General features: G+C 41.2%; 1 protein-coding gene across 5 annotated transcripts in view; it reads left to right on the plus strand.

Moving 5' to 3' along the window:
* Positions 1–23,960, plus strand: part of NAV3 (neuron navigator 3) — an 860,737-nt gene that overhangs the window by 748,043 nt on the left and 88,734 nt on the right. For all 5 annotated transcript variants that reach the window (XM_059683697.1, XM_059683694.1, XM_059683698.1 and 2 more), the window contains 3 exons: positions 19,751–19,883; positions 20,538–20,808; positions 22,106–22,814. In XM_059683697.1, the coding sequence (XP_059539680.1) occupies positions 19,751–19,883; positions 20,538–20,808; positions 22,106–22,814 (1,113 nt within the window). The remainder of the gene's footprint in view (positions 1–19,750; positions 19,884–20,537; positions 20,809–22,105; positions 22,815–23,960) is intronic.

The raw sequence follows: 23,960 nt of genomic DNA on the forward strand, positions 1-23,960 counted from the left end.
GTTTGGTGACCAATTAATATAGATTGAGGTCAAGCAAGATGGAGAAATCTAGGTTTTTGTCCTAGGCAGCTATTTCATGGGAGTACTCAGGATGGGTACCTATGATTGTGCAGGTTCTATACTATTCAAGTACACACAGCTAAATGACTGTGTGGCTGAAATCCAGACCACACTGTTTTCAAAGCCTTGCTCCCAGGGAGCATGGAGCTATATGAAGGTGCTTGCTGTATAGGCTATGGACAGCTCTAGAAGTATCCCATATGGAATATAGAAAATGGAGTGGATTTGGTATAAACCCTAATAGTACAATTTATTTTCTGAATCTAACATTTTAACTCATAGAAGCCCAAGAAAAGTATTCCATATATCTTATTCTTTTTATTTATTGATTGATTTGAGAGAGAGAGGAAAACATCAATTTGTTATTCCACTAATGAATGCATCCATCAGTTGCTTCTGGTACATGTGCCCTGACCTGGGATCAAACCCGTAACCGTGGCATATTGGGATGACACTCTTACCAACCAAGCTGCCTTGCCTGGGCAATATATCTCATGCTTGAAAGTAAGACAAGATAGGACTATGTTCACTATTTGGAGAAAAGACGTGATTCTCAGGATGAATCCCATGAGTCAGCACCATATGGGATATGCTCCAACCAATTGTCTGACTTCCCTCGGGCTTATAGAATAAAACCTAGCACTCCTCTCTTGACAGGAAAAGGAATAACATCACAACCTGCATCCCAAACTACCTAGAAAGGAGTTGTCTTTCTCCACGTCTTGACATCCTTCTTTTTGTCAGGCCCTTCTGTTTGCTGTCACCAAATCCTGGGAAATCAATTTCTGCTCTAGTGATGTAAATGCTCTCTGTTTGAGATGAAAGACTGCCCCATTCATCACAGTCTTTCTTGGATATCACATCTTTTCCCCTGTTTATGTTCTGAGACTTTTAAACTCCTGCAAATCCCCTAATTCTGGATAGTGGTAGGATTCAATGACCTCTCTTGCTTGCTTCCATTCTGCCCTGACTCTCTTTTTGCGTGTGCCCTGACTCCACTTTGCCTGTTTACTAACCACTAGATGATGATTATTATTATTTTTAATCTTCTGTGGAGGATATTTTTGCATTTATTTTTTATTTTAGAGAGAGTGGAAGGGAGAGGGAAAGACAAAGAGAAACATTGATGTGAAACACATCGATTGGTTGCCTCCTGCATGCGCCCTGACCAGGGCCCGGGCCGGGGAGGAGCCTGCAACTGAGGTACATGCCCTTGACAAGAATCGAACCTGGGACCCTTCAGTTCACAGGCCAACTCTCTATCCACTGAGCCAAACCGGCTAGTGCTAACTGATCTTTTAAGTACCACTTTTTCTGAATCCTCACTTTATGCTGGGTGAGACACAAGATAAATCAGGTTATGGTCCAGCATTAGCAACAAAAATCTATGGACTAAATTCTTCATCTGGAAGAAACAAATAAAATAGCAGTTGCTAAGCAGGGCTCAGAAACAGAGACAAGGGTGTGGGAAGCAAGACTGTAGCCTGGGAACAGCTGGCAACATTTCAGACCTGGAGATAGTTTAGGCAAAACAAGCAATGAGACTGCCTGGGAAATCTCAAGAAACTAAGACATGGCCAGGGTCGTGTCCTCACCTTATTCTTGCTTTTCAGGTTAATCCTTTCCCTGTAAGATAATTCAAGAATCATTCTTGCATTTTTTTTCTTCTCTTCTATACACATGCATGCAATACAAGGAGAGAGAAGTTGGCTGTTTGTGGTAGGAAATGTAAATGATCATTTTGAAAGGGTGCCAGACAGGATCCGCTGCGAGTTTTCATTGTTACTGCTGCCATCTGTTCTTCAGTGTTGGGATGTGAATTCCCTGGCAAGCATCTCTCTAATTCTGCACTTTCACTGCCTTCTAGAGATACTCACTTGCTGAAGTGGCTTTTTTAAGAAATGTTCTTTACCAAGGCAATGTTCCAAATGTTTTAAAATGAAAGCATCCAGGGTGTTTTTTATATAACATATTTTCTATATCTCTGATAAAAATATTTCTCCGCCCTAACCGGTTTGGCTCAGTGGATAGAGCATCGGCCTGCAGACTGAAGGGTCCCGGGTTCGATTCCGGTCAAGGGCATGTACCTTGGTTGCGGGCACATCCCCAGGAGGGGGTGTGCAAGAGGCAGCTGATCGATGTTTCTCTCTCATCGATGTTTCTAACTCTCTATTCCTCTCCCTTCCTCTCTGTAAAAAATCAATAAAATATATTAAAAAAATATTTCTCCATTGTTAACATTTTTCTCTTAAAAATAAAAAATATTGCCTGTTCAGTGTTGTTCAGTGGTTGAGCATCAACCCACGAACCAGGAGGTCATGGTTTGATTCCCGGTCAGGGTACATGCCTGGGTTGCAGGCTCAATCCCCAGTAGGGGGCGTACAAGAGGCAGTGGATCAATTATTCTCTCTCATCATTGATGTTTCTATCTCACTCTTCCCCCCCTTCCTCTCTTGGAAATCAATTAAAAATATATGTAAAAAAAGTATTTTATTGAGTTCTTGTTGCGTTAATGTATGCTATTTCAAGCAAGGTAACAGAGAACAGATTTCGTTTCAACCTTGTTTGCAGTTAGGTCTATCTAAGTGTTGAGCTCTTTTATTTTTTTATATAATGTTCCTCTTTTCACTGAACCTTGAAATTATAGTAATTTGGTACTTTTATTCTTCTGAAAGAAATAGCTAATGTCAAAAATATTTCAAGTGATAAAGATGGTTTTTTGAGAGGGGAGACAAGTTAGTTGAGAAGTAATACTTGTGATTGCTTTTTATTAAGTAAAATGCCTATAATTAAATGTTCATATAGGAACAAAATAATATGTGACTTCTCAAAAGTAGGAGTTACACATTTTCTACATTAAAGTAAAAGTTGTGTCTCTATATATTACTGATCTCTGTATTCTCAGTATCTGCCATAATGATACCATTCAATAAATGTTTCATGTACTAATTAGTAAGTAAAGCCAAGTATGTTAATACTTTTTTAGAATAATAACTCCTATAATTTTGAGAAGTTTTTTAAAAGTTTTGAATTCTTAATTAAATATATATTTTTAAATTGTAGTCTTCCTTTTAAAAAACCTTTAAACATCACTATAATAGACTAGCATGGTATTTCTGTAAATATTAACAAACTAGAGGCCCAGTGCATGGATTTGTGCACCAGCGGGGTCCCTCAACCTTGTCTTCACCCTCTCGCAATCCGGGACCCCTCGGGGGATGTCAGAGAGCCGGTTTTGGTCCGATCCCCACAGGCCAGGCCAAAGGACCCCACTGGTTCACAAACCCCTGGTGGTCAGTGTGTGTCATAGCTACCAGTCAAATGGTCACTTAGGCTTTTATATCTCTACTAAAGGCCCAGTGCATGAAAATTCATGCACTGGAGGGGGAGTCCCTCAGCCTGGACTGCTCACAGTCCAGGAGCCCTCAGGGGTGGGAGGCGACCCAGCCATCAGGGAAAGGTGCTGGCCCATCACACCTCTGCTGCTGCAACTGCAGGAAGTGCAAGCCTCAGCCAGCCCTGGTTACCTGAGCCTTGGGTGGCCCTGGGCGACTGGGCAGCCAATATCCGAGGCTTGCCTGTGCCTTGAGCCAGCCCTGGGAAGCTGGGCAGCCAACATCTGAGGCTTGCCTGCACCTCGGGCCAGCCCTGGGCAGCTGGGCAGCTGGGCTGCGCCTCAGGCCGGCCTTGAGTGGCTGGGGGTCTGAGGGTGGGTCTGGCCACACTGTGCACCTGCTGCCTCCTATCTGGGCTGAAAGGACTGGGGGACTCCGGCAGGGCTGAGGGGACTGGGCGCTGCCATCTTGTGGCTATGGGTGCCGTCATCTTTGTGATGGTGTGATGGTCAATTTGCATATTCCGTCTTTATTAGATAGGATATATATAAAAACCTAAGCAGCTGAACAACCAATAGACTGGTAGCTATGATGCACAGTGACCACCAGGGGACAGACGCTCAACGCACAGGATCAGGCTCCCTCCTGTCTAGATTGGGCCTGAGGGGATCAGGCCAAAATCAGCTATCTGACATCCCCCCATGGGTTCTGGATTGCTAGGGGGTGCAGTCCAGGCTGAGGGGGACCCCACCAGTGCATGAATCTATGCATCAGGCCTTTAGTATATAGATAGTCAGTAGAACAAATTTGATAATCATTTAAAAAACACTAATACTAATCATTAAATAATACTAAGATTAGGATATATCACTTATTAAGATTTGATAAGTGTACCATAAATTTTAAAAAATATTATCAGTAAATTGTCTCTAAGAAATTCACTAGTTCTTTGAAAAAAAATGTTTCTGACTTTAACAATGAACTGTAAAAGAAGAAAAAATCAAATTACATATTAAATAATATATACACAGAATGGTATATAAAAGAGGGATCAAATTATATATTAAAATTTCCTGGATAAAGATCAAAGATTGATAGAAATGGTTAAAACAGTTTTGAACCCTATATATAAAAATATCATGAATAAAGATTAAAAGTCAAGAAATAGGTTAGGAAAATAGTTGAAACAATTTTGATGTAAATATCTAATACAGATAAATTATATAAACTCTTTTGTAAAATATTCAAAGGGCAGAGACAATTTATCCACATATATAAAAAGCCTAAGCAACCATTACGACCAAACGACCAGAATGACCAGTCGCTATGACATGCACTGACCACCAGGGGGCAGACGCTCAACACAGGAGTGCACTCCCACAGCAGGAGTGCTGCTCAGCTGACCGACCTATTCTAGCAGCCCACCAGCATAACGGCAGCCACTCACTCCCTCAGTAGTCCTACAGGTCCAATCTCCGGAGAACGGGCCAGGCACTGATGGACCAGCGCTGCTGGCACAAACCCGACAGCGCCGCCAGCCTCCTGGAAGTTGGCCTCAGACACCTGGCTGCTTCCCCTCCCTAGATGCTCCACAGGAAGAAAGGATATAAAAGCAGCCACCAGGTGGCTCCCGACTACCAGTGTGAACGTCAGCAGGATGGATCCTGATTCCGGGCCAGCAAGGGCATCCCACCACCCGCCCAAAGAGCTGATTGTGTCCTGGCCCCTTTCACCCCCCTGGGAACCCCACCCATGCATGAATTCATGTACCAGGCTTCTAGTATAGATATAAAAATAGCTAATAAATCTAGAGTAAGTTTAATCTTATTTATAATTTGATAAATGTAAATTGAAACTACAATGAGCAACTGTTTTACATTTCAAATTTTTATGTACTGAAAGAAAACATTACCTGAAAGCATCCAGGGTTTTATATGATAGGCACTCTCCTATGGCTGGCAGGAGTATGCAATGATGTGTTTCTTAATTGTTATGCAGCATCTGCAATCTCTCAAATGTTTAGATCCTGTGAATCACTAATTATTTTTCTAGAATTTATCCTAAAAAATAATCATAAATGTAACCTAAATATTTATATAAAAATGTATTAAATCCAGTATTATTTATAATAGTAAAAAATTATAAAATATTTCATATATCCTAAATCAGAAAAGGTTAAATATATAATAGTTCATATGTTATATTTATGTTAAAAAATTTTAAGGACAATAAATCATTACAATGTAATATCAAGAATGAATAATGTACAAATATCTTAATCAGCAAGATATCAACCAAGTAAATTTTCATATGTATGTATAATATTAACAGAGAATGACTAGACAGAAATCATTAAGATGTTAATGGTGGCTTCTTCTGGGGGGGGATTACAGATGGTTGACTTTGTTTCTTTTATGTTTCTGGACTGCCTCGTTTTCAACAATGAGCATGTATTAGTTTTTAAATCAATATGAGATATGAAAAGACACCAAGTGGATCTTAATGAATCTTTGAGTTAACTTTCATGTGTCATAAGTACATTCTCAGTTTATCACTAATAGAAAACTTTTAAATAAACTTGTACATATTTCAAACATATGGTAGCATCATTAAAATGAAGTTGGAATATACTAGCAAACCACTAAGCACTGTTTCAGCAAAAAATAATTTTAATAAGATAATTTTATCTCTTGATTTTGTCTATAAAATAAAAACAAAAATAGATGTTTCTTATCTGCCTCAGATATTATTAAAACATAAAAAGCTGCCTAAATTAATTTCAAGCTAACATTATTTATCACACTTATTCAATCTACCTAGGGCTTTCTTTCATAAAGGACAAGAGCTTTTTATTTTTTGTTTATCTCACCCTATCTGATGCCACAATAGAATAACTATAAATCTTTATTATTCGTTCCCTGGCGGAAATAAAAGTGAATGAAAAGGTTAGTTCATAGAGTTTATTGATTATTCTTCTAAACCCAAACCTGCTGAATATTAATAGTAGTTTCTATAAATATTTCATGGATAAATATATACCATTCTGTGTATACTAAAAATAATGATATGGAAAGACTTTAACCTTATATTTGCATGAATTGACAGTTTATTAAGAGTTATACACTTAAACTGTGATACAGTAAACTCATTAATCTTCCCTTGATATAAGAAAATAATGACGGCAGGAGAAACATCTTTGACAGTACAAGGAAATTAATTTTTTAACTGCAATAAAAACCACATATATTTTATAAGGTGAAAGAAATATTTTTAAAATAATGTTATTTTTTAGCATATTGATATTTTATATACTTAGATTCTTCAAATTCAAAAGTCTCTCTTAATGCTTTGTTTATTTTTCTTGGTAATAGAATATTTTTCCAGGGAAATGCTGGATAAATCTTTGTTGAAATATACTACCTTGCTTTTATCAATGACCCTGAAAGTAATATATAATTTACACTTAGAGGCTGCAATGCTCAAACTTGACAAGTAGTGTAACTGTTTGCTCATAAAAAAAAAAAAAAAAGGTACTGAGTGGTTTTGTGCTCATTTAGTTTTGAGGAGAAAAATCATTGATTTAAAATATTGTTACCAAAGTGTAAAGCCTAGACAGTTGATTCACAGTATTATTTTTATTATTGCAAAGTCATTGTGTATAAATAATCCTATATAATAAAGAGCTAATATGTAAATAGACATCATGCCCTCACGCTGTCATTCCTTAATGGCTCAGCCACACAACACTGGGGAGAGAGGAATGGGGGCCAGCCAGGCACAAATGAGCTCACGAGAGAGGAATGGGGACGAGCAGGCTGTGCCCCAGGAGAGGGACAAGCCACTCGTCCCATTGTCCTGGGCACCAGTGGCTGTGCCTGTGGCCCAGGAGAGGAACAATCTGCCCGCCCCCAGGCCCGGGCGCCTGTGGCTGCGGCCTGAGCGAAGCCGTCTGCCCACAGTCCCCTGCTGCTGCAGCCAACCTGGGCGAAGCTGGCCTAGGTTCCAGGTGCCTACGACCAGCCGGAGGGGGGAATTCTGGGTCCCGGGTGTGGGGCGAGGCAGAGGCAGTTAGGAGCTATCAGGCAGGCAGGCCTGATTGCCCCTAGGAGCCAGTGGTACCGGATTGCTAGAGACAGTTGAACACCCCCTGAGAGGTCCCAGATTGGAGAGGGTGCAGGCCGGGCTGAGGGACCCCCCTGCCTCCGTGCATGAATTTCGTGCACCGGGCCTCTAGTATCTTAATAAGTATCAATATATTCTTATGTTTATTATTTAAATTCCTATAAACAATGGAAATGGTGAGTAAAGCTATCTGGAATGTGGTAGGATTTTTAAGTGGTACCTACATTTTGTTAGGCAAATGTTATCTTCCCTTAGAAACTAAAAGCTTATCCAGAAGTTTTTACAAAATGATCTCAGGTATCACTAAGGTTATTTAGTTTCTCTTTTTATGAAATAATTATTATTAGTCTTAAAAATATTTAGTAAAATTCTTAGAACTTATACTTTATCATATGTTATTATGTTTGTCAATTTTTAGGTTGGAAGAAAATAGATTACTTTTTTTGGTGTGTCTAGCTCATGAGAATTTTGATATTGGCATGCCAATGAAATTTTAGTTTATATCCTCTTTTCTTCCAGCCTCTAGATATTTTGTTTCTGCTACCTCACCTATATCTTTAAAAAAAAACCCACAAACCCATTTTATAAAAGACTAGAGGCCCAGTGCACGAAGTTTGTGCACTGGGGAGGGATGTGTCCTTCAGCCCAGCCTGCACCCTCTCCAATCTGGGACCCTTTGGGGGATGTCCTATGGGACCGGGCCTAAACTGGCAGTCGGACATCTCTCTCACAATCCGGGACTGCTGGCTCCAAACCGCTCAGCTGCCTGCCTGCCTGCCTGATTGCCCCTAACCACTTCTGCCTGCCAGCCAGATAACCCCTTAGCCAATCCCCTGCCAGCCTGATTGACACCTAACTGCTCCCCTGCCGGCCCGATCACCCCCAACTGCCCTCCCCTGCCAGCCTGGTTACCCCCAACTGCCCTCCCCTGCTGGCCTGGTTGCCCCCAACTGCCCTCCCCTGCCAGCCCGATAACCCCCAACTGCCCTCCCTTGCCAGCCTGGTCACTCCTAACTGCCCTCCCCTGCTGTACTGGTCCCCCCAACTGCCCTCCCCTGCTGGCCTGATCACCCACAACTACCCTCCCCTGCCGGCCATCTTGTGGTGCCCATCTTTGACCACATGGGGGCCTCCATCTTGTGCAAGGGTGTGATGGTCAATTTGCATATTACCTCTTTATCATATAGGATATTTGTGGAATAAATGGCCATCTCCACTTATCGAAGTGTCTGACAGTGCCTTAATACATCTAGCATAACATTCTGTATATTTGTTGAATGTCCACAGGTCTCAAGCAGTTACATTATCTACCATTATGTATGTCATTTATCAACTAGAGACCCAGAGCACGAATTCATGCATGGGTGGGTTCCTCGGGGTGGCCGGTGGGGATCAGACCCCAGCTCACGCACCCAGCCTCACAGCTGAGCAGCCCCACCTGGCACCCTGCCTTGGCCTGGCACTGCCCCCCTCATCTGCTCCACCTTTCCACCTGTGGGGTGATCAACCAGGGCCGGTCCCCCCGCCTGGCTCCCTCAGTGCCTGGGAGCCGGGCAGTGGCCCCACCCCCTGCCGCCACCACTGCTCCCATCTGTGGTCGAACTCCAGGTCTCCTGGTCAAACTCCTGGTTGAACGACCACCTGAGGGGACAATTTTCATATTAGGCTTTTATTATATAGGATGGCATACTTCATTCCAGAATTTGCATTTAAATCACATATTTAAAATGTTGAATTTTCTTAACATTTTTAATTTTTTTTCTGTTCTGAAGTTCTTAAATATGGAACCAAGGATATCTGAGTTTTAATTTAGAACTCAGAGTGAGGGTGTGGTGGAGGAAGAGGTTAGGTTCAAAACCTGTCCAATAAATCAAAGTAATGTCTAGAGGACTGAGGCATAAGTAGGGGTGGCATCCAGGAATCTAAAGTATGGTTGGTGATATCGAGTCTGGCTAGGTGGTTACTGCCAGCATTAAGAATTGCGTGTGTATATCAAGGATCATAATGAATGAGGGATGAGATGCTGGAGGGGGAACATCATCCTGCTGGACCACTGCTGGCATACACAAAGAGCTTGTTCCACAGTGTTCCAACAGCACTGGCCGAAGGACACTCAGATACTGACATATCTTACAATGTACATAATTATGGTTTTATAAATAACCATGCAATATGTAATCAAAGCACTCAAAAAGATACGCAAACATTGTTTATATGACTCTTTCTCCAACTTTTAATACAACAAGCTAACAAGAACGTATATTGTTAAAAGGTAGGACTAAGAAGGTGTTTTTATAGAAATCAGGCATAATGTATGAGTTATAGGAATTATTTATTGAAAGAAAATCTCTGTGTTTTACATGTGCATGTTTAAGTAGGACAGTTGACCTGGCAATATGAACTATCAAAGAGGTTGATTATCCCTGGCTGGTGTGGCTCAGTTTGTTGGGGCTTCTCTGTGCAAGAGGAGGCTGCAAAAGGTTGCAAGATTGCTGGTTCAATTTCTGGTCAGGGCACATGCCAGGGTTGCAGGCTTGCTCCCTAGTAGGGGGCATGCAGGAGGCAGCCGATTGTTGATTAATACCTGTTATATGAAGTACTGCTACACCAAAATGTAGGAATGTGTTTAAAAATTACCTACAAACAGGACTAGCATTTTCCTCTGGAATTAGTTTTAAATATGCAAAATTATTCAAACAATTATTTAGTTAATATTTCTGGATTCTTCATAAAAGGAAGGAAGGAAGGAAGGAAGGAAGGAAGGAAGGAAGGAAGGAAGGAAGGAAGGAAGGGAAAAAAAAAGTTGAATATATAAAACATTTATTTTCAGGCAGATCTGCTTCTAAGTATGCATGAGGGTCAAAGCTACAAATGCCCTACCAGATAAATAAAATAGATCCCTGGCCCCACTGAATTATTGAACATTAAAAATATAAATAGTAAAAGGTATGCCTTTTTTTACTATTCTTCTTAGAATTATTAGTCATCTAATGTAGACCCAAATTATAATTTGCCAACAAGTGAATTTTTAAAAAATTTTGCATAGTTTCTTTTTAATTTTCTACAAATCTGAATTTTGACATACATATCAAGTTAAGTAACAGCCATCACAAATATTCAACACTCCTAACCACTAGCACTTACTGATCTGTCCGATGTATTTATAGTTTTGCCTTTTCTAAAATGTCACATAAATGGAATGTATGTGAATGTTCTTAACAGATTTATTCACAGTTTTTCAAATGGGAAACAACTCAAAGAGTAAATACAAGACGCTCAGACTTGTAATTTATTGAACTGGCCTATATTGTTGAGAAAAATTTATCAGAGTTATAGATCTGTAATTTGGAGGAGAAAAAAGAGCCCTTTTATAAGGCATACTAGAGGCCTGGTGCACAAAAATCATGCACAGGGGAGGGGGGATTCCCCTCAGCCCAGCCTGCATTCTCTCCAATCTGGGACATCCCTCTCACAATCAAGGGCCACTGACACCTAACTTCTCACTTGCCTGCCTGCCTGATTGCCCCTAACTGGCCCCCCTGCCAGCCTGATCACCCTTAACTGCCTCTACCTGCCGACCTGATCACCCTTAATTGCCCTCCCTGCTGGCCTGGTCACCCCCAACTGCCCCTGCTTGCCAACCTGGTCATCCCCAACTGCCCCCCTGCTGGCCTCGTTGCCCCTAACTGCCCCCCCACCATCATAGTTGCCCCTTACTGTCCCCCCTGCCATCCTGGTTGCCCCCAAATCTCCCTCTCTGCTGGCCTGGTTGCCCCCAACAGCTCCCCATGCCAGCCTGGTCACCCCACAATCCCCCCCCCTGCCAGCCTGGTCACCTCCAACTGCCCCCCCTGCTGGCCAGGTCTCTCCCAACTGTCCCCCCTGCTGGCCTGGTTGCTGCCAACTGCCCTCCCACCAGCCTGGTCGTCCCTTACTGCTCCCCTCTGCTGACATGGTCGCCCCATGCAGCCTGCTGCTCAGTTGTTTGGCCGTTTCTCACAGAACCCCCCCCCCCCCGCCGGCCTGGTCGCCCCACGCAGCCTGGTGTGCAGTCGTTTGGTCATCCCTCAATAACCCCTCTGCCAGCCTTGTTGCCCCACTCAGCCTGTTCGGTCGTCCATTTGGTTGTTTCAGATGTGACAGCCCCTGGCTCTTTATTTATATAGATAGTCAAGAATTCCTTAGTCCCTGAATCAAGACCAGTGGTTTTTTTGTAGCTGTTGGTTTAAAAAAAAAAAATTCTTAGCACATCTTAATGTAGTTAAAAATGAAAGGATGGAAAAAGATATTGATGAGGTATGAGACCTACTACTCAGAGCTATTTATATGAGTAAATTTTTTCTTCTTCAGTAAAAACCTATGTTCTATGAGGTTTTTCAACTTAATTAAATGTGCCATAATAAATAAGATTAATTAATTAATTGTATCCTGGCTAGGAAGAATTGTGGTATCTGAAAAATGAAAGATGAATGTCAAATCAAAAAACTTTCAGATTAGGAAAATAATGTTGTTATCAATCAAAATTTTCTCCTTTAGGATTACTTAGCAAAGAAATATGTTGAACAATTTTTTTTTCTCAAAGTCTACATTTATTGGATACAATCCAATTTGTAGACATTACTGGCTATAAGCAGCATTTTCAAAAGTAAAACTTTCATTCATTTAACAAACATCTACTAGTCATCTATTCAATAGTAGACACCATGTTATATTCTAGGATTGTAAAGATAAATAAAACACTGTCCCTGACTTCAGGTAATTCAGAATATGACCAACAGAGATAGAAAAGTAAACACACAAATTGTTATAGCAGGTGTATATGCTACAATATAGTGATTAACATAGACTTTATCTGGTCGCTCTACCCTGTCCCTATCATGAAGAAATTCTTTAACTTTTAAAATAAGTTATGGTAGCTCTGCCCTGCCATACACTTAACATTCACCTCTACTACAGTGCCTTTATATTAAAATAATTTGTTTAAATTTTTGTGCTCCACAGTAAACACTGAGTTCTTTAAGGAGAAGAAGTATAATTTATTCATCACTTAATGAATAAAAGAATATACTTCCTAAATAGAATTTTTTTTTTTTTGGAAGGAGAGACAAGCAAGAGCAGTCAAGATGGCTATGTTACCTATAGCTGAGATAGATTTGCAAGGATTAGGAAAAACTTAATAATGGAGCTAAGCAAGTAAAGAAAGGTAATAACACTAATATTGCCTGGCAGAAGAATTAACAAGAAATGTAAATAAAGAAGAGGGAAAATAATTTTTAATGAGAAATTATGTAATCTAGGCAGAGTGAATTTGAGATGTTGACAGGACATCCTTGAGAAACTTCTAGTAGAAATGTTGACCCTGTAGTCAGGAGAGAAGTCTGGCTTAGAGATGTGAATGAGTGTCATGGTCATGGGAGTGATATCAAAGTTGTGGAAGACTAGGAAATTTCCGAGAAAGAATGTGTAAAGTGAATTAAAATTAAGTTCTGAATATTGGGGAATTCAGAGGAATCCCAATGAAGAGGATTCTGAGGACTCCAGGGAAGTTTGCAGGGAGCCTTCTAGGCTCTGCATTGATATATTTTAAGAGAGAAGGGGCCGAAACCGGTTTGGCTCAGTGGATAGAGCGTCGGCCTGCAGACTGAAAGGTCCCAGGTTCGATTCCGGTCAAAGGGCATGTACCTGGGTTGCGGGCACATCCCCAGTAGGAGGTGTGCAGGAGGCAGCTGATCGATGTTTCTCTCTCATTGATGTTTCTAACTCTCTATCTCTCTCCCTTCCTCTCTGTAAAAAATCAATAAAATATATTTTTTAAAAAAAAGAGAGAGAGAAGGGGTGAGAAGCTGGCAGGCAGGGGAGCATGGTACTAAGCAAGCTCTGCAACATAATTCCTGGATGCACATTTCAGCTCCATCATGGGATCCTGAGCATGTCATTTAACCTAGCTCCGTGGTCGGCAAACTGAGGCTCGCGAGCCACATGCGGCTCTTTGGCCCCTTGAGTGTGGCTCTTCCTAAGCCTTAGGAGTACCCTAATTAAGTTAATAACAACGTACCTACCTATATAGTTTAAGTTTAAAAAATTTAGCTCTCAAAAGAAATTTCAATCGTTGTACTGTTGATATTTGGCTCTGTTGACTGATGAGTTTGCCGACCACTGACCTAGCTGAACCTCTTCCATTCTAATGCCTATCTCATAGATTTGTTGGAGGATTAGATCTATACTAATAAAAGGGTAATATGCTACTTAGACCAGGCCGACTGAACTTCTTCAGGATGTCCGACTTCCTTCCGGACAAAGCCACGGTGGTGGGGGCTGAGGCAGAGGCGCTTAGGGGCAATCAGGCCAGCAGGGGAGCAAGCAGTTAGGGGCAATCAGGCCAGCAGGGGAGCAAGCAGTTAGGGGTAAGTTCAGGCCAGTGCAGGGGAGCAAACAGGGGGCTATCAGACTGGCAGGGGATGGCATTTGGGGGCGATCAGGCTGGCAGGGGAGGGCAGTTGAGGCGATCAGACTGGCAGGGTAGCGGTTAGGGGGTGATCAGGCCGGCAGGCAGAGGCGGTTGGGGTGATCAGGCTGGTAAACAGGTGAGCAGTTAGGAGCTAATGGTCCCGGATTGTGAGAGGGATTCCCAGATTGTACAGGGTGCAGGCCGGGCTGAGGGACACCCCCCACCCCGTGTGCAAATTTTGTGCACCAGGCCTCTAGTAATATTATAAGAGTAGAACACATAATAAGCATTCAATTCATGGATGTCATTGACCATTGTGAAAATAATTTCAGTAAAGTATTTGGAGAAAGATCTTAGAATCCAGAGGAAAAGAGAGAAATAACACTATGCCTTTGGAATTTGAAAAAAAATTACTTTTGGATAAAACAAAATTTCTAAGGAGCCCTGAGAAATCACCTGAAGTTAGATAACTTGAACCTATATGCATTCAGTCATTATAGTTTTTATAGATCATAAAATATATAAAAATACTATATTATAATAACATAATATATAATATTATAATAAAATATTATTATATTAGTCATTATAATTAGTTGACTTTTTGTTATTCTTCAAAATGAGAAAGAAGAAAACATATATTTAATTACTATGAAATCAGGACAGATATGGAAAACTATATGGTGGCAAGAACTACAATATAGTACTAGTTAGACTATCATTTTAGCGATCCTTTTCCTCTAGTATATTTGGGTACTGGACCATTTGATACAAAGCTCAGTGGAGTAAAATACACAAGAAGACTTAACAATAGATAATAGAAAGTATCTATAAATATATATGACAATTAAGAATGAGTACTCAAAGTATAGAAAGAAGATGGTGGTCCAAAAATGAGATTATAGAATTAGAGGTATAGTAGATTGAGAAGATGGAAAAATGAAAGGTATTATAAAATGCCCACATAAGTGATATATTTGCTTCCCACACAACCCTGTGAGATAGAAAATTCAGAATAGCAAGTTTAAGTGAATATACCAGCTAAGCACCTCTATTTATATCATCTTAACCACAAAGGTACTGTGTTCACATGAAACTTCAGTGGTTTTAAAGCAGGACATATGTGGTGGTTGTGATTCCAGTAAGAATTGTTAAATTTAACTTTATAGCCACTGATGCTAGGATTTAAATTGATAGAAGCTATTATTAGAAATATTGATGTCTATCTCCTTACCAGACAAATAATCACTTTAAAAATACTCATTATAAATTTTACCTTTTTGTTTAATTTTATTATTTGAATGCAGAATATATTGTGTGCTAGGCATTCCTTTAAAATTCACTTAAAGTGTGAGATATTACCTCCATAATTGCTTTTCTTTTAATCTCCATGAAACAGAAGACTACTCAACATTTAGGTGTTAGTCATTGGCTTAAATAATAGAAATTCAAAGAAAAATTATGCATTCTCTATGCTTACAAATATCAGAGGCTAATGGCCCATTTAAACCTGTTTTATTGATTTATTAAACAATGTGTCAAATCCAGTCCTATAAGACTGTACATGGTATTATGGCAGGGCAGAGGAGAGCTAACTAATCCATCCTGACAGCAGAGAGCAAAGAGGCTTACTGGAAGAGGTCTTATAAAGGTAAGGATCACTTGGTCAGATAGGCAAGGGGTAGCTGGAGCAATAGCAGAGGTTGGAAATAACATAATGGTGATGGGAACTGAATGCAGTTCTAAGTTAAAGTTCAGAAAGTGAGGCAGGGCATGCAAAATGTTGACACTGAAGATGTGACCTAGAGCCACATAAGGAATAACCTTGATGTCTTTTTAAGGAGCCTGAACTGTGCTTTAAACTAGTGATTATTAAAATGTGTATATTTATATTCGTATAACTTATATGTATGAATTACTGTGAGAATATAGTTTATAAATAACATATACAGGTATTTATACTAATAAAAGCGTAATATGCTAATTAGGGCAGACGTCCAACTGGACAAAGCCACAGCGGCTACAAGGCTAGGGATCAGGCAGCTGTGGGTTCAGGCAGCTGTGAACCTCAGCGGCTGCGAGGCCCGGGGCTTAGGCAGCTGTGAGACCCGGTGGCTGCGAGGCCCAGGGATCAGGCCTCGCAGCCGCTGCAGCCAGCAGTGGCAGCAGCAGCGGAGTGATGGGGGTGGTACCTTCACCTGATCAGCCTGGTCGCCTCCTGCGGAAGGAGGCCAGACTGCAGCTTACACCCACTCCTCCCAGGGGTAGCGGGCCTAAGCCGTCAGTAGGACATCCCCTGAGGGCTCCCAGACTGTGAGAGGGGGCAGGCCAGACTGAGGGAACTCTCTCCAGTACATGAATTTTCATGCACTGGGCCTCTCTGAGTAGCCAAATTATTATGACCACCCCATCAGCACTTCGTTGGGCCACCGTTTGCCTTCAATACTGTGGTGATTCTTCTTGTCATTGACTCCACGAGATGTTGAAAGGTGATGTGAGGAATCGGACACCATGCCTAATGAATAGCACTGTCCAGTTCTGTGAGATTTGATGGTTGTGGAACTAGCTGCCTGATGGCTCTTTTAACTTTATCCCACAAATGCTCAATTGGATTAAGATCTGGTGATTGTGGGGGCCACCTAAGCAAGGTAAAGTCTCCCTCATGTTCTTGAAACCACTCCTGCACAATATGAGCACTGTGGCATGGCGCATTGTCTTGTTAGAAGAAGCCATCTCTGTTGGGATACGCCATCAACATGATAGGATGAACTTAATCAGCAATGATACTTAGGTATGTTGTGCTATTCAGACATTGTTCCACACGAATTAAAGGGTCCAAATCATGCCAGGAAAACATGCCCCAAACCATAACACTTCCCCCACCAGCTTGAAGGGCTATACTCACGTATGTGGGGTGCATGCTTTCATGCTGTTTCTGCCCAGTTCTCACTCTGCCATCTGCATGATGCAACTGCAAATGTGATTCATTGGACCACATGACTTTTTTCCAATGCTTGATTGTCCAATGCTTGTATTCCTGTGCGAATTGGAGACGTTTTATCTTGGTAACTGCAGACAGCAAAGGTGTTCGAACAGGCCTTTGGCTTCCATATCTCATACAATGCAGTGTATGGCAAACAGTGCATTCAAAGATCATTTGAGAGGATCCCTGATTAAGATCTGCAGTAATTTGATGCACTGTTGCCCTTCCATTGTCTTGTACCAGTGTTGCCACTCTCCATTATGCCCTAACATTGACTAGTCGCTGATGGCCACTATTCGCATGTTCAGACCCAGATTTTGGGCTGACAGTCCAGTCTTTAAACACTTTAACAAAAGTGGCTCTTGAACATTTAATGAATTCAGCTGTTTTGCTGATACTAGCTCCATGGCTCCAAGCGCCAACAATCATCCCATGTTCAAAGACTGTTAAATCACATTGTTTACCCATACCTTCAGGGGGAAAAAAAATCACTTCTACTCTCATGGTAAACAACCTGCTTCCCTATTTATAATGGTCTGGCTCTCTAGCAACTTTAGCATGAAATTATAGATAATTTGCCTACAAATGTCAGGTGGTCATAATAATCTGGCCACTCAGTGTATATAAAAGCCTAAGTGACCGAAGGACCAGTCAACCGGTTGCTATGATGTGCACTGACCACCAGGGGGAAGACACTCAATGCAGGAGCTGCCCCCTGGTGGTCAGTGTGCTCCCACAGCCAACCTCTGGTAGCCAGCCAACCTCTTGCAGTCCCTCCCTTACCCTCTGGCTTGCTTCCATGGCCCTATATGGGCTGGGCGAGACACCCCCAATGGGCCTTGATCACTGGCAAGGCCGAGGGACCCCACCCATGCACGAATTCGTGCACTGGGCCTCTAGTGAAAAATATAAAGGATATTGTAAATAAGAAATAAGAAATTTTGAATTATGAATGTATTGATTGAGATTCTTATGTGCAAACTGCAGAATCTACTCTGGCTAATTTAAGGAATTATAGGATATTGGAAGGCTCTCTGGATTTTTGGTCTGATTGGAGAACCAGGATCTTTGCAGGCTCTTAACCAACCATAGCCACAGGGCATCACCACTTTCTCCAGTGGGTACTACTGACACTTAGCCAGATATCAGCCACTGCCGATGGAGAACTGAGCAACTCTGCTGCTATGTTTCCCAGAAGACTGTTTTCCACATTTGTGACTCTGTGGGTACATATGATAGACAAGCACTGTGTTACATGCTGTACTGTCTACCAGGCGAAATAGAAATGTGAGTGTTTTTGTAGTCTACCTTGGGAAGGTAAGACTCATAATGTAGGAAATTATCAAAATGAGGTAGAGTGAGAGTATTCAAAAGATTTGAACAGCCACAAATGACAGATATTTACTACAGTAATACAAAATACCTCTTTGTTCTTATGAAAAATACAGTTGTTATTGATAATAATCTAATTTATAAATGCCTTTGGTAATCATGATACTTTATGCTATCAGTACCTAATATCTCAATCCCAAAACACACCTAGGGAGGGATCATATTAACAATATTTGCTATACATTCAAATTTTCTTCTTGACAATACCATTTTTAGTTGTTTTCATATGTTATTTCAACGCATCACTATTATTTTTAATTTATGCGACTCCTAAAGCACACATATAGATATTTTCTTCAACGTGTGGATTACTTATAGGAGGTCTTTTAAAAAGCCCCTTATCCATTTTGTGAAACTCAGCTTTTGCCTCTATCTGATATCTGTATCCAGGGTGCATGAGTTCATTGAATGGAGCACAGGTAAGCAGCAGCACTGCATCGCAGCAGACTAAGAACCAACCAGTAAACGATAGGACTGTGCTCTCCCCCTTTGCACTCAGGAGCCCCATTCTCCTTCAGGTGACCCTGCTTAATCCTTACTTCTGCATCGTATGACACATTGACTAGGTGACAGTGCCCATGTTAGCCCATGTTAGCCCATTTTACGCATTCTTCTTTGGATCAAAACCAAATATATTCAGAATTTCAGGATTTTTTTTTTTTATGCCTCAATGGATTTCTCGTGTGTCGCATGGGGCTGGTACATTCCACTTGAGAATCTACTGCTTTGGGAAAGAGAACTCTTTCAAGAGTGTTAAGGAGGAGAGTGGCATGGCCAGATGTGAACTTTTGACCATTGGCCCAACTTTAGCTGGTGAAGTTGTATTAAGAAAGACCAAAGTCAAGAAGGCCAGATTGTACTGGCCAGATACTGTGAGGTATGACAAGAGGGATGCTATGATAGAATGAATCTCAGTGTTCAAGATTTGGTGAATGATTGGAAATAGTTACTAAGGTAGGACAAAGAGTGAAGGATGACTTTATGGTTTCTGAGCACAGTTTTGTTTTGTTTTCTTTATATTTAGAATAAAGGGTGAATTCTTAGGTGCTATGTGACCCCTGATGACTGTTTCCAGAGGGGGTGAAGGGGGAGGCATAGGTAATGTTATTCTTTCCTGATACTATGTAATGTTTGTATCAGGGTTTCCATTCAGTCTATATATATATTCCCCCCCAGAACCCGAATCTGCTCTAGACACTAATTCTTTGCAAATACCAGATAAGTTATTCTCAGGTCTGCACTCAATTCTTATTAATATTATTTTCTAAAAATGGACAGTGAATAACTTTCATCATAAGATTAAAAGAAAGGATTGTCTTCTGAAAGCACGATTAGGGTCACATGGAAATGAGGTGACTAGCATTTTGCAACCCGTGTGGAGTTCACTGCTGCTGCATGTCTTGCCTTTAGCTGGGATGACAGCAGTTCGGTGAGCAGTGGCCTCAGCGACACCCTCGATAACATCAGCACCGATGACTTGAACACAGCGTCCTCAGTCAGCTCTTATTCCAACATCACTCTCCCTTCCAGGAAGAACACACAGGTGAGAATCACCTGCTTTCTTTTTCCAGTGCTTTTGCCAGATTTTACCCCAAATTATTACATATCAGAACTAAGTGTAGCATAATCTCTTAATCTGAACTAATTGCATAAACTGAAGCAGCTTGTATGTATATATTTTTTTCTATTGGTTAAAATCTAACCCAGAAAGATGTATGTTGCCATATCTCTCTTAATAATATGGATATATTCTTTTTAAATCTAAAAATATTTTAATACTCTAAATTTGAATAGTTGTTGATTAATATTATATTTATCTCTGAAATAAGTTACTGGATCTCTTGAGGATGGTAAATCAAGAATAGATATTAGATAATTAAGTTTGATCTTGTCTTACTTTTTCTTATTAGGTTTGACATAGAAAAAATTACCTCTTCTCTAGAGTGTTTAATTAGGGTTTTCTGCACATATATTTATGCTGACATTCTCTAATATGCACAAGTGAGAATTATGTGGCTAAAATTTGTGAAATGTAAATGAAGACATAGAAAAAAATGAGAAAGTTTTGGAATTCTTTTGAAATATAAATCAGTGTTTGTTTGCTTTTTAACCAGTTAACAGAATATAAATTTCAGTGCCTGATTCACACTTTATAGATTTTTCTTCACAAAGTTTTTCTGTAATATTTTCTTCATAGCTGAAGACAGATTCAGAGAAACGTCCCACCACGGATGAGACGTGGGATGGCACTGAGGAGCTGAAAAAAGCAGAAGAGGACTTCGACAGCCACGGGGATGGTGGCGGCAAGTGGAAGGGCGCTTCCTCGGGACTTCCTGAAGACCCTGAGAAGGCAGGGCAGAAAGCCTCCCTGGCTGTTTCCCAGACAGGTTCCTGGAGAAGAGGCATGTCTGCCCAGGGAGGGGCATCGTCCAGGCAAAAAGCTGGAACAAGTGCTCTCAAGACCCCTGGTAGGCTTGTCAATGGGCAGCTGCTCTGCAAAAGTGTTTCAATGTATTGTTTCCATTTGATCTTCATTCTCTTTAATAATAGCTTTCTTTTTATTAAATCACTAGAGGCCCAGTGCATGAATTTGTGCACCAGTGGGGTCCCTTGGCCTGGCCTGTGGGATCAGGCCAAAACTGGCTCTCCGACATCCCCTGAGGGGTCCCAGATTGCGAGAGGGTGCAGGCCAGGCAGAGGGACCCCACTGGTGCACGATCAGGCACAGGGAAGGATGCCGGAGGTTGGCCAGCCAGGGAAGGTCTGCGGGAGGGCTCCAGGGTGTGTCCCGCCCATCTTGCTCAGTCCTGATCAGCTGGAGGCCAGCAGCAAACTAACCTACTGGTTGGAGTATCTGTCCCCTGGTGGTCAGTGCATGTCATAGTGAGTGGTTGAGCATCCTTAGCATATCATTAGCATATTATGCTTTAATTGGTTAAATAGATGACTGGACAATAGGACACTTAGTATATTAGGCTTTTATTATATGGGATTCTTCCACATATCTATAATAATCTAAGCATTCTCTAGAAATCACTGTCATAATTTGGAGTTATTGAGTATCTTTATTTTGCCACAGCCATTTCTCATCATGTGGTAGTAAAATAAGGCTGTCTAATTTTTTTTAAAAGAAGATTGCTTTCATTCTGACTGCCTTGTGAAAGTTTGGAATAGTTATGTTAATGCCTCAAAGTTTCACTACCAACTCTGAGAGGCAAGATCAACCACTTTAATCTAATGGGTTAGAATGCTGGATATTTGGAACATCATTTATGAATTAAACTTTATGAAAGAATTCTTCGAAACTGTAGCATCCTTTTTCTTTTCCCCTAAGACTCTCTCCCTACTTTTTAAATGGTGCCTAATTTTAAATAGTGCCACCTGAAGTACTGATGTACCAGGGCACTCCAAATGTAATCATCTCACAGATATTCAAATGAACTCTTTTTCTCGTACTTAACTTTATTGGGTGAAGTGCTATCCTTATAAAGGAAGAGTTGCAAGATATACAGCAATAATAAATAGCATAATTATGTGTTTTCAATGATTTTCCTGATCTCTCACCACATTTGTCTAATAGCCCTGTTTTTGCAGCTTTTTTACTCGATATATTAGAGTGTATTCCTATTTAGACCTAAAAAGTATATATATCTAGGAACTGAAGTCATGTAAAGATGTATTCACCTTTGACAGATTCTTGGAAGAAATATCATTATGAAATCACAACGTGCAGGCCAGTAAATGTGTGTCTTTCTCATTAACTAGGGAAAACCGACGACACCAAAGCTTCTGAGAAAGGGAAGGCTCCCCTGAAAGGATCCTCGCTGCAGAGGTCTCCTTCAGATGCAGGGAAGAGCAGCGGGGATGAGGGGAAGAAGCCTCCCTCTGGCATTGCCAGGTCCACTGCCACGGGATCTTTCGGGTTTAAGAAGCCAAGCGGAGTAGGGTCATCCCCTGTGATCACGAGCAGCGGAGCCACCATCACCAGTGGATCGGCCACTCTGGGTAAAATCCCCAAATCCGCTGCCATTGGTGGGAAGTCGAATGCCGGGAGGAAAACCAGTTTGGACGGCTCCCAGAACCAGGATGACGTGGTGTTGCATGCTAGTTCCAAGGCGTCGCTCCAGTACCGCAGCCTGCCCCGCCCCTCCAAGTCCAGCGCCAGCGGCATCCCCGGCCGAGGCGGCCACCGGTCCAGCACCAGCAGCATCGACTCCAACGTCAGCAGCAAGTCAGCGGGTGCCACCACCTCCAAGCTGAGAGAGCCCACTAAGATTGGGTCAGGGCGCTCCAGCCCGGTCACTGTCAACCAGACAGACAAGGAAAAGGAGAAAGTGGCCGTCTCTGATTCAGAGAGTGTTTCTTTGTCAGGTTCCCCCAAATCCAGCCCCACCTCTGCCAGTGCCTGTGGGACACAAGGGCTCAGGCAGCCAGGATCCAAGTATCCTGACATTGCCTCACCTACATTCCGAAGGTAAGCATGGGTCACGTGATGACATGAGGCTGGGAAGATACAAAATGACATATATGTATATACAAATATATTCTGAGACACATATATCTTAGATTTTTTTAGTACATTGAGTTTTAAGAAACTGATCATATAAATAGCACAAAAGTGGTGCTAATTTTGAGAAATGCTCATACTTTCCAGTTTTATGATTATTGTACCTGGTAATACTAAAGGCTGGGGTGGGGTTGGGGTGATGGGGGGCAGGGCCGGCCAGGGGGAGGGGCCATGGACGGTTGGCCGACTGGCCCCACCCCCTAGTTGAACTCCTGGTCAACTCCAGGTCAAGGGGACAATTTGCATATTAGTCTTTTATTATATAGGATTAGCAACACAAACAGCATTTCTAAGAGACTTAAATGCACATAGCAGTACCTAGGGGAAGTGAAAAGATTAAGTAATAGCTTGTAAATTTCCATCTCTTTTTTCATGATAAAAATAAAGTAAAACAAAATAATCTTTATGACTATTATTATTCATTTCCAATATTTGTTATCCTTCTGCTCTTAATGAGTTGATGATCATGAAGCTAGAGGAAGTGTTCCTTGTAACAGAGTATGCTGGACACACTTATGTACTACTGTATCTTGACCTTTTTTGAAAAGTAAGGTAAACTATGATTGACAGAATTTGAAAGCAATCTGATGTTGGGTACAGGATAACAAATAAGGAATGCGCTAGGTTTTCTAACTCTCATCAGCTCTCTTTGACATGAGTGTGGTAAGAAAAATGGCTTGGTTTCTGCACCAGGAATGTCTTTGTTATTGAATATGTAGAGATTTGCCCTGAAATATCACTATCTTTAAATATCTATCTGTTCTAAGTGACAGGAAGAGACATACAGTTAAAGACTTGGGACAAATAGTTAAACCTCTGCGGGTATGTTTCCTCAACTGTGCAATGATAGAGTATGATTTATATGCTATTACATGTTAAGTATTTTTAATGTTTGTTTTTATTATACTGCCTAAACCAAAAACCTTACTATCTGGGAGGAAAAAAAGAGTCTCAAAACATTTGCATTTCAAGCAATCTTAGATACATGATTGTTTGAAAAACTAGAGGGTGTTTTCCTCAGTAGAAATATTAATCCTGAAGAACTGGCTTTTT

Source organism: Myotis daubentonii, chromosome 2 (genome assembly GCF_963259705.1).
Source record: "Myotis daubentonii chromosome 2, mMyoDau2.1, whole genome shotgun sequence".
In the NCBI taxonomy this organism is placed as follows: domain Eukaryota; kingdom Metazoa; phylum Chordata; class Mammalia; order Chiroptera; family Vespertilionidae; genus Myotis; species Myotis daubentonii.